The following is a 16,117-nucleotide window of genomic DNA, read 5'->3' on the forward strand; positions in this document are numbered from 1 at the left end:
TGTGTGTGAAGAAAGGAAGGAGTGAAAACAATCTCGTCTGTGTCACACTGTTTCCCCACCTCAGTCCCATCCCAAGAAGATGACAGGGGCAGGAGCCACTTTAGCAGTTTAATCACCTAACCCAAAACACGCTCTCCGAAGATCAGAGCAAGTCTGCATCCAACGGCGGAGGTGTCAAAACACATTAAAAATAATAATGCAAAAATAACCAGGTGTAATCTAAGCTGAGTATTTTCTCCTGGCACCTCCTCCCCTCCCATTCAGCTCGGAACTGTGTTCTGTAATTATCTGTTTTAAGGTCTTATTTTCTGCTGATTCTTAACGAGATAAAATACAAACAGCTTTCCGAGATTGAAAATGTTAGCGTGCGGAGGGAACTTGTGCCTGTGTTTGAATGGACTCAGTGGACTGAAAGTACTCTCTACTTCTCTACTTGAAACACTGACTTTTTAGGTCAAGCATTGAACACGGGAGAGTGTTCAGTCATCCAACTCATTCCGACTGCATCCTAGAAACTGGAGACTGGAGTGTAGGCTTTCAGCTGGGGAGCAGGAGTGAGACCAACAGCTCAGGGCTTCTATCGACTGCAGATTGTTTTAGATCCTGTGGGTGATGCAGAGGAAAAAGGAATGGACGGGCCCTTGGGAAAATGCAGACAAGACCAAGGCTGGGTTATATGTAGCAGAACGGATGCTGCCCAATGCACAGCCCTGGAATCCACACTTCAGGAGACAACTGGAATGTGGCTGGGAGTGTGGTGTGGCAAAGGCATTAGCAAATCATGAGCATCCCGTGCCCCTGCAAGGCGGGGAACTGGAAGGGAACAGCTGTCAAGCTGACCGTCTTGCCCCCCAAACACCTGCCACTTTCTCATTTGGCTCTCCATTTCTATCTCCCTGCTAGCACTTTCTTTCTCACCGGAAACTGTAATTAAATAAATCGCTTTCCCATACATCGCCCTGCCTGTGGTCCAGCTCCCTTCAAATCCACCCTCCACGTCACTGTTGAGACCAAGTTCTAAAATGCAAATGTCCACATGACTTTCTAGCTGAAAATCTTTTTAATAAATGCATTTAGTTGTCTGCTTATATATATTTAGTTATTCAAAAGGCAGAGTGACAGAGTGTGTGTGTGTGAGAGAGAGAGAGAGAGAGAAGAGAGAAGAGAGAAAAAGCCTTCCATCCATAGGTTCACCCCCCAAATGGCCACAATAGTCAGGTCTGCCAAGCAGGAGCCAGGGCCTCCACCCAGATCTCCCACATGGATCACTGCGACTCAAGCGCTTGGCTCATCGGCTGCCGATTTCCCAGGCACATGAGCAGGGAGCTGGATCGGATGCTAAGCAGCCAGGACTTGAATCAGCTTGCTGACAGAGGATAACGGCTTACACGGCCGTGCCACAGCAGCAGCCCTTGCTGAAAATCTCTAAGTCACTCTCCATCACCTTCAGGGGTACCTATAAGCACTCCACGCGCGCTGTGATTTGACCACCTATCTCCCATTAACTCCCAAGGTGACCTTAAGCTCCAATCACGCCCTCGCCTGCCCCGGTGCCTTTGCATAGCTCCTGGCCTCTGCCTGCAACTCCAAAATCCTGCTGGGTTGTCTCCCCTGGACGGTTGCCCTTCGGAGCTCACTCAGCTCCTCTGAATCTCAAAGACCGGGAGTTCCACTTCTCCGTTCCCACGTGCAAGATGTCCCACCTGCGTGGAACACCTGGTTCTCTCCCTTGCCCAGACAGGACTCCAGCAGTGACCGGCAGCCTCTGTGCTGGAATGAGGACTTCAGTGGGATCCCTGTCAGGACTATTTTTTTTTCCTGTAAATAAACTTCCCTTGAATGCCCTTAATGCAGGAGCCAGCAGGCTGTTCCTGAACTTATTTCATTCCCCAAATCAATGACTGTCCAAGAATTTGTGTTTTCCCATGCACTCAACTCCTGTCAACACCTTTCAAAAGACTTAAGTTAGTTGTCCTTGCCTTCAGGGCTAAAGACACTCCATGATTCTGCTCCTGCCATCTGTGATCAAACTCTGGACCTCTCATCAGAAATGCTTGCTACCCTACGTGTCTGATCGCGGTGTGGAAAACATGGCTCTGAACACAGGAGCTAGGTAAAGGGAGCATTCAGAAAAGAGACAGAAGCAGGGCTCACTCTCGGGTGGAAGGAAGAGCAGGTGACCTAGAATGGAAATGAACTGTCTCTTGGTAAATGCCAGAAGGAGCGATTGGATTCCCAAGGAAGGCAAAGACACAGACATCTTTGTGTGTTTCAAATACAATGATCCCCTATCCATTCCTAACCTGACTTTCTGCCCCTCTCCTTAGCCATTCGCCCTCAAATGCACCAAGTTCCTTCCCCTCACCGGGCCCTTAAACACTTGCTGTCACCTCTGCGGGGGATGAGCAGATGCTCCTGCCTGCATCCCTGGGGTCCCGGCTGCCAGTCTCAGCTGCACTGGAAAGCTGCCACCACCAAGCCTATTTAAAGGAGCCTGATCCCTCTCCCATTATTCACCATAGCATGCCCTTTGGCACTTACCACAGGCTAAAAATGTACCACCCCATGTTCCCTGCAGGGTCACAAACACTTTGCACCCAGCAAAGGGTCTGAGTTCAGTAAGCCTCAGTGACGTGAATGGGAAAATGACAGAAAAAAGAAAGGACTGCGTCATGGTTGAAACAAAGAACAGAAAACAAACTTTCTGTTTCTCAAAGTTTGACCCAAGTCACCTGATCAGAGCTTCTTCTGCTCCTCTCATTTCATAAGGAAATAAAGAGTCCAAGTAGTGGGGCCGGCCTGTGCTGTGGTGTAGCAGGTAAAGCTGCTGCCTACAGTGTCGGCATCCCATATGGGCACCAGTTCGAGTCTTGGCTGCTCCACTTCCAATCGAGCTCTCTGCTATGGCCTGGGAAAGCAGTGGAGGATGGCCCAAGTCCTTGGGCCCCTGCACCCGTGTGGGAGACCCAGAGGAAGCTCCTGGCTCCTGGCTTCGGATCGGCGCAGCTCCTGCTGTTGTGACCAATTGGGGAGTGAACCAGCGGATGGAAGACCTCTCTCTCTCTCTCTCTCTCTCTCTCTCTCTCTCTCAATCTCTGCCTCTCCTCTCTCTGTGTAACTCTGCTTTTCCAATAAATAAATACATCTAAAAAAGAATCCTATGGAGATTCTCAAGAAAACTTCAGATGGGTAAGTCTGTGCCAGCTCTACTAACTCCAGCCCTAACATCTACCAAAGCACGGAATGAGTCAAGTAGGACTTGTCTCCCCAAAATTCAAGCAGGCACTTAAATTCTGATGTTTTAATGTTAGTGACTGATGGATTAAGGGTGGGGGCTTGATTAACGATGGAGTGGGGTCAGGGGAGGTTTTTGCATCACTGGGGATGTGCCCTAGGAGGGTGATTCTCTGGGGAGATGTTCATTTATCTGCCTGGCTGTTCCTCTGTTTCTTGGCTCACCCTGTTATCCTTCCTCTGCACCTGCCTCAAGGAGAGTCTATCAGACCCCAGACCCAGGTACCGCCCAATCCTGAGCATCCAGACTGCGAGGTGGAACAAGCCTGTTCTTTCCCAAGAAGCTCCTCTGGGCTGTGTTAGCTTAGGTGACGAGAATACAGAACAGGTGCAGTTCAGGCACAGAGCTTCAGAGACACTGGAGCTGGCTTCTGCTGGCTTGGTTCTCATCACAGTGGGCATAAATCCCTGTTCTTGACTTTAAAGAAATAAAACGCATGACCCGAGGTGTGTATTACATATACTCAATTCCGCTTGTGGGTGAGATGGTTTTGACTCCGAAGACGACGAGGGTTTGGGAAGATGGCGTTTATCACACAGGACAGTCGTCTGCCTGCTTTCTGACTAGCTGTGATGGTTTCAGAATGCCCCTCTCATTCTCCAATCGCCTTTCTCTTTCAACGTGGAGTCTGTTGCCCTCCCAGCTTGAATACAACTGAGTGCAACGACACATGACGGAACGTGACGTCAGGAGACCCCGGAGGACAGCTCCCACCTGCTGCTCCCTTGCACGGCTCGCTCTGTGGGAAGCAGCTACACAGTGGGAAACCCTCAGAGCAGCCCACAAGGAGAAAGACAGAGGTCTCCCCCTGATAAGCCGGCCACGGGAGGGAGCCACCTTCTCTTTATCCTTTTACTGCACTTTTCAGATTTACCGGCCATTCTCTTTTTTGGTGAAGTTACACAAGATTCGACAAACCCACGTATCCAGGAAGCCGCCACTATGCCCCAGCCCACATTTGCTTCCTCCACTGGGTCAATGTCCTCCCCCCCGCCATGCCTGCGCCTAAGCCTCTTCGCCTATGACCTGAATGAACCTGTGCTGACGGTTGCTAGGGCTGGGATCGGTGCAGACGGGGCATACCTTCCCTCTCGGGAGAGTCCGTATATGATTTATCAACTACTCCTTCTTTCTTTCCACAATGGACGGGGCCACCTGGCACAGCCAATGCCCCAGCTCTGTTCAAGTGTGCAGAAGACAGCGACCCTGGCTGGCAGCTGTGCTGCAATGCTACAAGGAACTCCAAGCAGAATTACCCAGATGCCTGCACGGACCCTGTGAGAGATAATAAATGGCTGCAGTTCTAAGCCAGTAAACACGGAGTCCCTGTGGCACAGAACTGTGGCACTGGTTGCTTTTGAAAGCCATTCACCTTTCTGCCTCCCCCGCCTTTCTCTTCATCAGCCTTGAAGCAGATGCTTGCCTAAGCGCCTTGCACAGGGTACCTGGGAAGTGGCAGGTAGAGGCGTGCCACTGTCTTGTTGCAGCTAAGCTGCTCACTGGCTGGGAGGCAGGCAAAGACCAAGCCAAGGTTACGTGGAGTGACCACCTGGGAGTAATTTGAAAAGTAAAAAACTTTGCTCCACCAGACCCCCAGGCTGAGTCCCAGATCAGCTGCCGGGCTCCCCTTGAAATTCATCCCCCATTCCTAGAAGCCCAGGCAGCGGCTGCATCCCAGAGGGAGCTGGGATTCTAGTGGCTTCTCCAGGGGTGTGGTTTCTCCTCACAACACGTTTGCCTTTCAAACTCAGCCCCCAGGAACAATGAACATGATGCATTCGCACTTCTATATTCACTTCGAGGGAGATGATATGCACACACTAGATACTGCATTCCTGGAAAGATGAGGGGGAGGGGCTGGAGTTGTGGCTTGGTGTAACAGGTAAACCTACTGCCCGCAATGCCAGCCTCCCATATGGGTGCCAGGCTCATATCCCGGCTGCTCCACTTCCAGTCCAGCTCCCTGCTAATGGTCAAGGGAATGCAGAGGAAGATGCCCCTGCACCCATGTGGAAGACCCAGAAGAAGCTCCTGGCTCCTGGCTTCAGATTGGCCCAGCTCTGGCTATTGCAGCCATTTGGGGCATGAACCAGTGAATAGAAGATCTCTCTCTCTCTTTCTCTCTTTCTCTCTCTCTCTATATATATCTGCCTCTGCCTCTCTGTAACTCTGCTTTTCAATTAAATTAAAAAAAAATCTTTTAAAATATTGACTTAGAAATAGATGTTGGGGTGACACTACGGCATAGTGGGTAAAGATGTGACCAGTGGTGCCAGCATCCCATATGGGCACCTGTTCATGTCCCGGCTGCTCCACTTCTGACCCAGCTCCCTGCTAATGGCCTGGAAAAGCAGTCCTTGGGCTCCTGCACCTTCGTGGGAGACCTCGATGGAGTTCCAGGCTTTTAGCCATTGCAGCCATTTGGGCCATTGGGCCATTCCAAGCCCAGGAGAGTATTTCAGGCATGGAAAGCCAAGACACTCTGGGGGGGAAAAAAAAAAAAAAAAAAAAACTAAATGAAAGATCTCCATGAGTGAGATCCCAGTGGAAAGAACGGGTCATCAAAGAAGGAGGTATCTTTCTCTGAAGGGAGGAGAGAACTTCCACTTTGACCATGGCCTTGTCTAAATATGATCAGAGTCAGTGAACTCAGGGGGCTTCCATAGCCTTGGCAGCTCATGACAAGAGCCTAGGGTGATTACTGAGGCCATAAACAAGAGTGTCAATTTGTTAAGTCAACAACAGGAGTCACTGTGCACTTCCTCCTCATGTAGGATCTCTGTCCTTAGTGTGCTGTACATTGAGATTTAATGCTATAACTAGTACTCAAACAGTATTTTTCACTTTATGTTTCTGTGTGGGAGCAAACTGTTGAAATCTTTACTTAATATATGCTAAACTGATCTTCTGTATATAAAGAGAATCGAAAATGAATCTTGATGTGAATGGAAGGGGAGAGGGAGTGGGAAAGGGGAGGGTTGCGGGTAGGAGGGACGTTATGGGGGGGAAGCCATTGTAATCCATAAGCTGTACTTTGGAAATTTATATTCATTAAATAAAAGTTAAAAAAAAAAAAGCCAGGGCTTTAAAATAATAAAATTAAAACAGAAACTTTAAAAAAAAAACAGAAATAGATATCTCCCAAGTTTCAACTGTTCTTCAATAAGGGGCTAAGCATTCAGTGTTCTAGTTAGTTGATGCTGAGTCACTGGCAGTGGGTGCGCTGGCAATCGGGAGTCGGGTCTAGCCATGACTCAGCAGGAAACAGTCACTCACCAGCCATCTCTGGCCTCAGAATCCTGCTCTGTAAACGGAAGGCATGCCAGTCGCCGACACTTCACGCCTTCCCAGCACTAGGGAACTCAGACGCTTGGAAACAGGTTTACCTTTTCAAATGAATTCTTTTGCGCCAGGTCTGCAGGTGAGAGCGAGAGCAGAATAGCTACTGCCAAGATGGTGAAATGACTGGGCATTTTTTTCATCCTGAAGTTTTTGAAAGAAGAAATGTAATAAAGCTTTGCAGAATGAATATTGCATTTGCACCTAGTCGTAACTTCTGGTGTGTTTGCTTGTTTTTTTTTTTTTTTTTTTTTTTTTTTTAGAGAAAAATTACATTATAAATTTGACTTGTTTCTGGGCTGGTGTTATGGTGCCGTCACTTGAGATAACAGCAACCCATATGAGAACACCTGCTTGAGTCCTGGCTGCTCCACTTCTCATCCAGCTCCCTGCTAATGCACCTGGGACAGCCGCAGAGCACGGCCCAAGTGCTTGGATCCCTGCACCCGCGTGGGACACCCGGATGGAGCTCTTGGCTCCTGGCTTTGGCCTGGTGCCACCCCAGCCACCATGGCCACTGTGTGTGTGGGGGGGGGAACCAGTGGATAGAAGATCTCTTCTCTCCCCTCCCTCCATTCTGTTTCAAATAAATACAAATAAAATCTTTCAAGAAAAGTCTTATTTTTTTAACTTTTCATTTTATTTGCGAGGTAGAGAGACAAAAAAGATAGAGAGGGCCACTGGCTTCTCCCCAAATGCTACCACAGCTCCAGGAGCCTGGAACACATCTGAGTCGCCCACAGGAGTGGGCAGGGACCGGAGGACATGGCCATCCCCTGCTGGTTCCCCAGAATGTGCATCAACAGGAAGCTGGATCAGAAGTGGAAGCAGGACTGGAACCCAGGCCCTCACGTTCATGAAATGCTGTGTCCCAAGCCTGCCTCCATAACTAAGATTTCATAATCTACATCACCACTGTTTCTAAATAAGCAACCTCCTTCAAGCTGTGTCTTACACTGGCAAGAAGAATTTAAAGTACAAAGAAAATGTCTTAAAAACTTTCTGACTACTGACTTTCATAACTCCAGAATTCAATTAACTTCCTTTTTCTCTAAATTAGACTACAGACTAAGAAAGATAAGACTGTTTTCCTTATTAAATTAAAACTTGGAATATCATATCATCAGTTTTCTGGAACAAGTAACACTTAGATTGAGTCAGTAACCGAAGTATACATATTAATAACTATTTAGATTATTCCTGTTTGTGATTCTTCATTAAGATACAAGAATAATTTCCTCTTTAAAAATTCTATCTTCCATTTGAAAAAAAAGATGTTAAGAAGAACATGATTCTGTAGTTTCCAATAACTGCATAATGGAAACAGAAAAATAAAATTTTGAAAGATACAAATCATTTATACTATTAAATTACCAGGTCAATATAGAAAAATCAATTTTATATGTCAGTAATATATAAAAATGAAATTTAAAAATACAAAATATTTGTGGATAAATTTAATAAATAATGTACAAAACATTTATGCTGATAGAATTTAAAGAAACATCATATAGAGATATAGGATGTTCATGGATTAGAAGACTTTCCAAACTAATCTATGCATTGAACTCAATTCCATTCAAAATTCCAACAAGTTTCTATGTATAGATTGATGAGATGAATCTAAAATACATAGAAGTGCAAAGGATTTAGAACAACCAAACAATCTTAGAAAGATGAACCAAACTGAAAAACTGGCAGTACATCACTTCAAGACTTCTTCAATTAAAAAAACCAATGCAGTGTGGCACTGGTATAAAAATAGGCAAAGAGATTCACAGAACATCATAGAATGTCCAGAAATGGACCCTCTCCACACACACATAAATAATAGATTCCCAATGAAGGTAGTTCAAAGCAATCCCATGAGGAAAAGTAAATGCCCCCAACAAATTTTCTGTTGTAAATTGTGCAAATATACAAAAATAACTTTCAATCCTTACCTCACACCATATACATAAATTCATTTGAGATACGTGTGTCATAATCCTAGATATAAAACCAAAAACTACAAAGCTTATAGAAGACATGCAGGAGTATCTTTAAGCATGGGTATAAGTGAAAATGTTTTAGATGGGACACAAAAAGCAATGATTATACCATAAAGAAATATAAATTGAACTCCAACAGTTTCAGAACGTCTGTTTTTTCACAGATACACTGAACAAAACAAAGTCCAGTCACAGTCTAGGATGAAAGAACCCTGCATCTGATGTAAGATGTGTATCCAGGCCGGCGCCGCGGCTCACTAGGCTAATCCTCCGCCTAGCGGCGCCGGCACACCAGGTTCTAGTCCCGGTCGGGGCGCCGGATTCTGTCCCGGTTGCCCCTCTTCCAGGCCAGCCCTCTGCTGTGGCCAGGGAGTGCAGTGGAGGATGGCCCAGGTGCTTGGGCCCTGCACCCCATGGGAGACCAGGAAAAGCACCTGGCTCCTGGCTCCTGCCATCGGATCAGCGCGGTGCGCCGGCTGCAGCGCGCCGGCCGCGGCGGCCATTGGAGGGTGAACCAACGGCAAAGGAAGACCTTTCTCTCTGTCTCTCTCTCTCACTGTCCACTCTGCCTGTCAAAAAAAAAAAAAAAAAAAAAAAAAAGATGTGTATCCATAATGTATGAAGACCTTCTGCCTATTCAATTCATATTAAAAATGAAATAGCTAAATTTTTAAAAAGTGAAGAATATGCATCAACAAAGACTTTGCAAAAGAAGTAAATAAATATCAATAAGCCCATTTAAAAATTACTTCTCATTGTTAGTCAATGTGGCAAAGCAATTAAATCCACCAAGGCACCCTATAAGGCTGTCAGTTCCTCTCTGGGTTGCTCCTCTTACAATCCAGTTCTCTGCTAGTACCTGGGAGAGCAGTGGATGATGGCCCGAGTGCTTGGGCCCCTGTATCATGTGGGAGACCCTGAGGAAGCTCCTGGCTCCTGGCTTCGGATCAGCCCAGTTCCTGCCTTTGTGGCCATCTGGGGAGTGACCCAGCAATGGAGGACCTTTCTCCCTGTCTCTCCCTCTCTCTGTCTCTAACTCTGCCTCTCAAATAAATGAATAAATCTTTAAAAGAAATCCATCATGAAACACTCCCTCAAACCAACTAAAGTGGCTAAAATTTTAAAAGATTGACACATACATGTTGCTGAGACTATGGAATCTTACAGGTTGTTTAGTGGAATCCAAAATAGTTCAGTTACTTTGGATTTTGGTAGTTTTTTACACAGTTAAAAATACACATAATTTATGACCTAGCAAGTCTACGAGATATTTACTGAGAAAAGTAAAACATATGTCACTCAAAAGAAAAGCAAAACACTTGTACAAGAGGAGAATGGGCAGACAAACTGTGAGATTGCTGTTAGCAGAATTCCACTCAGTCATTAAAAAAAGAAAACCATTACGTCCTATAAAAAGACAGATTTCAAAAACATTACATTATGCAAAAAAAGCCACACATGCAGAAAATACATACTTGGTGATTCTGACATGAAGGTTTAGAACAGGCCCAACTCATCGGCGGTAGAAAACAAATCCTAAAAACGGCCCCCAGAGTGGTAAACTGAGATTGGCAAGGGAAGGGAACCCAGTGGAGAAGTTACACATCTTAAGAGGGGCGTGGTTTACACGGGCATTTGCCTTGCGAAAACTCACACAACAGCACTCAGAGCCCTGCATTTCTCTACATGGAAAAGACACATAGGTTTTTAAAAATTAGAATTCAAGGACAGAATAATTTCTGGTCAAAAATATTCAATCAAGATCCCTTTAGGAATGAAATGATGGGGGCCGGCGCTGTGGCATAGCGGGTAAAACCACTGCCTGCAGCACCAGCATCCCACATGGACGCCAGTTCAAGTCCCGGCTGTTCCACTTCTGATCCAGCTCTCTACTGTGACCTGGGAAAGCAGCAGAAGATGGCTCAAGTCCTTGGCTCCTGTACTAACATGGGAGACCTGGAAGAAGCTCCTGGCTCCTGGCTTCAGGTCAGCTCATTTCAGCCCTTGTGACCAATTGGGGAGTAAACCATCGGAAGAGAGGATGGAAGACCTCTCTCTCTCTCTCTCTCTCTCTCTCTGCCTCTCCTCTCTCTGTGTAACTCTGATTTTCAAATAAATACATAAATCTTTGAAAAAAAAAAGAATATGGCCATTTTTAACTGATTTACACTTTTGCCTTTATGGATGGATTAATCATGCATTAGAAACATTCTTGAAATAGGGGTGTGTGTGTGTGTGTGTGTTTTAAAAAGTACTGGTTACCATAGTTGCTTTCAACTTGCAGCTTTTGCGATATTTACTGCCTGAATAAATAAGCACACATCAGTTGTCGCTGGGATGGGTGAAAAGGTTGGTTTCAAGGACACGCAGTTCAATGCTAATCGCATTCCCCATGCTACTGAGTCACAGGCACATTGAGTTAGCAAGTCAAAGAGCAGGCTTTCTGTCTTGGGTCTGAAAGAGACGGAGCTGCTCAGATGTTACAGAATCCCGCCGCCCGAGTCATTAAGATGTGGTTGAACATAAAAGATGCAACACTGATAATTCAAAAGCGACAAGGAGAATGTGCTCTGGGAATAATTCTTCTCCAAGTCATAATATCTGGCACAAAACATAAATAAAGCCCTATTTTTCTCCTTCAGTGCCTTGCTGTGAAAAAGCCACTGAGCCAACTTGTTATCTGCTAGGAACAGCAGGGTTGCGGGCAGGCCCTCAGCTACAGAGAGACACCTTTTCCATTTTATTTTTTCTTTCACAAGACCTAGACTGAGAACAGAAGGAACACCCCACCAAAAACCACTGGTACCCCTGGCTCAATACCTTTCGCGGTGAGAGACTCTGACCCACTGGGGTGTCAAGCTCTCTTATTTTCCAGGGCTAGAACATCTACACCAAAGCAAAGGGGTTTTAGCGTTTCCTTCTCATACCGCATTTTAAATTACATATCTTGGGGGAAAAAAAACAGCCCCTAGTAAAGCTCTCTAGATGCATCCATGGATGCCAATCTGAAATCTAAGCTGTAGGATTCTTTGTCAGGGACCTGTTTGTCAACTGTCTGCCACTGGCCTTCCCTGCTTCTTTGTCAAACAGATGAGGAGGCTCCAAAACATTTCATGGAAAAATATGATTAAAAAAATAAGTTCATTTCGGTGCCCCCAATTTTGAAATCCATGCAGGTTTTGTTTTGTTTTGTTTTCAGGACAGACTTATCGGGTAAAGTCTTTGAAGGTCTCTTGTGTTTTATTCCGTTTCCATGAAATGCATGCTCACCTGCTAAAATGCGGCTCATGTTTCTTGCTCCACCTCACCGGGTCTTCCTTGATGAAGTCTTCCCCAACCACCCTATTCAGAAGACAGCTCTGTCTGCTCCCAGCTCACGGAACCCGATCTTCCATCTCCCTTTCCTGGTCCAGAATCCTAGCAGGTCATCTATTCTAACTGCCCCTCTTGGAGGTCCACAGGTGGAACAAAGCTCAATCCGCAGAACCCATTTTAAACCCAGGCTGTGCGTCAGAATTTATTTGCAAACTGGGTTATTTATAGCCTGCAGCTGTTGGGAGTAATGATTTTCTGTGCAGCCCATAAGAGCCTATCCAAGCCACACCACATCTGAGCAGAGCATCAGTGGTTCTCTGCAGAAGCACTTCTTCAGAGAAAGCGAGTATGCATTCGACTCTGAGCTGCCAGCGTCAAACTGGTCAACAACGTCTAGTTCATTAAAAACACGCTGTTGATGGAACAGTGCAGGAAACTCACAATTCAAACCAGGGCTTCCCAAGGCACTCCCAGGACTGAGTCTCATCCCACACGCACTTCCCAAGTCTCCTGAGCAGCTTCCGAAACCTCAAACAAACTTCAAATGTGGCAACCGCAAACGCCACGTGGCTGCCAACAGTCAAAGGAAAACCTCGGAGGAGAGGGAGGGGACGGGTGGGGAGCCAGCTGCTAACTCCACAGCGCCACACAGCACCACGCACCTCGGCTTCCTGGCTATTTCCACTAAAGAAACATGGACTTGCTTTCAGTCATTAGACGGATTCCATTTGTTGCTTTGTTTTGGCTGAGCTTATTAAAAGCGCGATAGTTGAAAATAAGATAAGGCAATTTGGCCTTCTCAGCATCTTTTTTTTTTTTTTTCACACTGCATATTGACAAAAACAATCGGTAGAGAAGGCATTTCGGGATCAAGCAGAAGGAAAAGCTACCCGGTTCATGGGTGAATGTCCTTGATTGGAAAATGCCAATGAAAAATCTAGAAATAAATGCATTGAGTGAAACAAGGGAGCTCACAAAAATTAAGCGCAAGCTGGTTTTCTGCTCACGTCCTTTTCTTTCTGTTTCTTCTGGGGGAGCGTCTCCTTTCCTTACTAATTAACACAGGGAGAGGAAAGACTCCTCTGTGCAACAGTGCTACCGTTGTCCTGGACGCCCGTTTCACGGCAGAAATGAGGAGAGCCGGTCTTACCTCTTAGTTCTCCCATATCCAGGGTTGTCCCAAGCTGCTCTAACAAAGCCACCCGGGCTGCATTCTTTTTGTGTTTCTTGCCATCGTAGTGCTGCTGGGCCATGAGAGGGTTATTAAACCAGGCTGCACAAAGCCCACAGTATCTGTCTGAATCTCTTCTTTGATAGGGAGATGCGACCACTGGAGCAGTGTCCACCCGCGGGGGCTTCAGGGAGCTCAGGGGTGTGGCTGTGAGAGACAACAAGCAGAGAGGGCCACGTTAGTCCACTGCTGAACACCTGCCCCACTCCGCCCCCCAACCTGAGGATGCAAGAGCCTCTTCTCAGTCTGCAGTGGCAAAATCCGAAGGCGGGTACCGGGGCAAGAACGTTATCTGCTGAGATCAGAGTCTGCATATTGTCATGCCAAGATGTGGTAGCTCAAGACTCTATCCCTTAGAGAAAATAGAACAGGTTTTTTTTTTTTTTTTTTTTTACTAGTTTTGGAGGTGAAGGTAGGATCTATTAGTCAAAAATGAAGCCAAGAGTTGCAACAAACATTGAAAGATTCAGTGACATGGAAAGTTGCAGGGACTTGAAAGATTCTGAAAGAATGAGCTGGACATTTGTGTGCTACAAACGGAAATCACCAATACAGACAGGACTTTTCAGAGGATTAGAAGCAGATCTGCCAGCGACACGGAGTGTACCAATGGAGGAAACCCTGCTCGATTATTGTCAATGACTTCTGCTTTTTTGGGACAGGCTGTTTTTCAACCCCTGCTTGTTAGAGTTGATGCTGGAAGCACGCTTGTCATTTAAAAGACTGAAGGAAAAGCACTGCAGAGTAGATATTGCTAACTGAGCTGCAAAGGCTTATGTCACTACTTAGAGAGGGCACAAGCCTCGCTATTAATTTAACACCTTCCACTAGGAGGTTACAGTTCTTTTTGGTCCAGAAAAAAAATTATGACTAGAACTTGAAGGAGTTCACTAATTAAAAGTAAAAATAACTTTTGTAAATATTACAAGTTCTTTCAATCTTTCCAATGATTGAGACTCCTATTGTCCCATTTCTCAGACAATGGATAAGGGCAAAATGTGATACGAAATCCTTAATTTGCAAGGCTGGTGCTCCTCCCAACACCATGCAGGACTCTGGACACCCCTGCAATAAACAAAGGTATCCTTCTTTTACTCTACACCCATCCATGTTATAGTTTATACATGGGTTTCTTTAATGTTGGTGAAAATAATATTTAATATTATTTATAATATTTAACATAATTTTATTCAATATTCTTTTCACAATATTTAATATCAATAGAGCAGAACCTGTGTGAACTTTCGTCTGCAGGAACACAGCTGACAACACCATGGAAATCAGGGACTGGGGTCTGGGCCCTCAATAAGGAGGTAAAGAACTAATTAATGAACTCCAAAGCTTTCAAGTGACTTCGATTTTTTAGACTAAATAACTGATAGAGAAATAAATAATTGCTCAATGATATTTCAGTCCTAGACAGGCCTGTATCATGACATCAGATCAGAAGGTTTTCACTCGCTTAGATTCAACTGAATGGTGTCATTTCGGTAGGGTCTCACACAAACACTATGCCTCTTAAAAGCTTCATTTCTGGATTCTGACATATATCATCACATAGGAATAAAGCTCAAATGTGGGTCGTCCATGCCAGCCGCCAGCAAGTATCATTCTGCTTTGACTTAGCAATGCTAATAAAAGCTACAAATGTGCAGTTGACCTGCATGTGAAAGGACTGGCATCCATTTTTCTCAAGGAAATTGGATCTTGCTTCTAAAGTTTCCTGCATCCTTATCAACTTCTGAGGATTTACAGCCGCCTATTATTTTTGATGGCTGTGGAAAACACATCAACTGCTTACTATCTGAAATGAATGTTGATTCTGGAAGCATGATTTATTTTCCTCTGAACTTGGCCTTAGAGAAAACATTTCCGAGTCGATTTTATCCATTGATACCTGATACACCACATCCTGGCAGATGTGATGCACTATAGAATATTCATCAACTAAGATCATCTTATCTTGCACCTAGCAGAGCAGTTTGGTGCCACATCTGTTTTGTAGCTTCTTGAAGAATCCCACTGTCGTGCAGAAGTACCGTAGCGTAGCATGTCTAAAGTCTGAGAGTTTAGTTTATCCTTTTGCTTCTGTTTCCAACGGCCGTCACCATTCTCAAGCCAGTTTATAAGAAGGCAGACAAGGCAGGAGCATGAGAACAGTCTGGAATCACGGTCCAGACTCTCAGGTCCAGACAGGCTCTATCATTGTGGAATGGTGTGAACCTTCGGAAAATCACTGACGTCTGTGGCTTCTACAAGGTCACTTCAGGGTCACCGTGGCTTTTCCAGCCACTGTTCTTTGGAATGCAGTAAGCTGTAGAAGCTGTCTCCCTTTTGTGCCTCTGAATCAATGCCATATATGGAAATTATGCCGGAGGAGAGCAGCTCTAGGTTTTAATAAGCCCACATGTGTACATGCACTGGAGGCGCTCACATTCGCAGGTGAGCGCATGCTGTTCTGATGAAATGGATAGAAAGTGGTGTAAAGACTAGCATCTGGTTTAAAAGTATACACTTAGCAAAAGACTTTCATCGCTATGTGATTTTTATTTTAATTTCAGACCAAGTTTTCATTGTAAATTTTGAAAATGATTTAGCTAAATATTGACTTTACCTGCCCTTTGTGCAATTTACGCCAAGAATTAATTCATCAAAACCAGTGGCTTTAACCATCAGACTCACCATGCTTTAAAAATCTCTGCCCAGGTGTACCACAGACCAATTGTACCGGAATCTTTGGGGGTGGGAACCAAAAATTAGCAAATTTCTAAAAGCTCCCTTCTCCCTCTCCCTGATCCATGTGTCCCAGATCACAACTGATGTGGGGAACCGTGGATCTAAATATTGCCAGATTTTCCTTGAAAGTTTTTATTGAATAAGACTTTCTCAAATCTTCACATCAAAGAAAGTCCCATCCAATAGCAACAGTTTTTCTAAAGGTAATGG

At 45.2% G+C, this 16,117-nt stretch overlaps 1 protein-coding gene across 2 annotated transcripts in view; it reads right to left on the reverse strand.

The window, feature by feature from the left end:
* Window positions 1-16,117, reverse strand: part of ZMAT4 (zinc finger matrin-type 4) — a 367,608-nt gene that overhangs the window by 102,773 nt on the left and 248,718 nt on the right. For both annotated transcript variants that reach the window (XM_051832388.2, XM_051832389.2), the window contains exon 5: window positions 13,091-13,318. In XM_051832388.2, the coding sequence (XP_051688348.1) occupies window positions 13,091-13,318 (228 nt within the window). The remainder of the gene's footprint in view (window positions 1-13,090; window positions 13,319-16,117) is intronic.

This window comes from Oryctolagus cuniculus, chromosome 2, assembly GCF_964237555.1.
Source record: "Oryctolagus cuniculus chromosome 2, mOryCun1.1, whole genome shotgun sequence".
NCBI lineage: Eukaryota > Metazoa > Chordata > Mammalia > Lagomorpha > Leporidae > Oryctolagus > Oryctolagus cuniculus.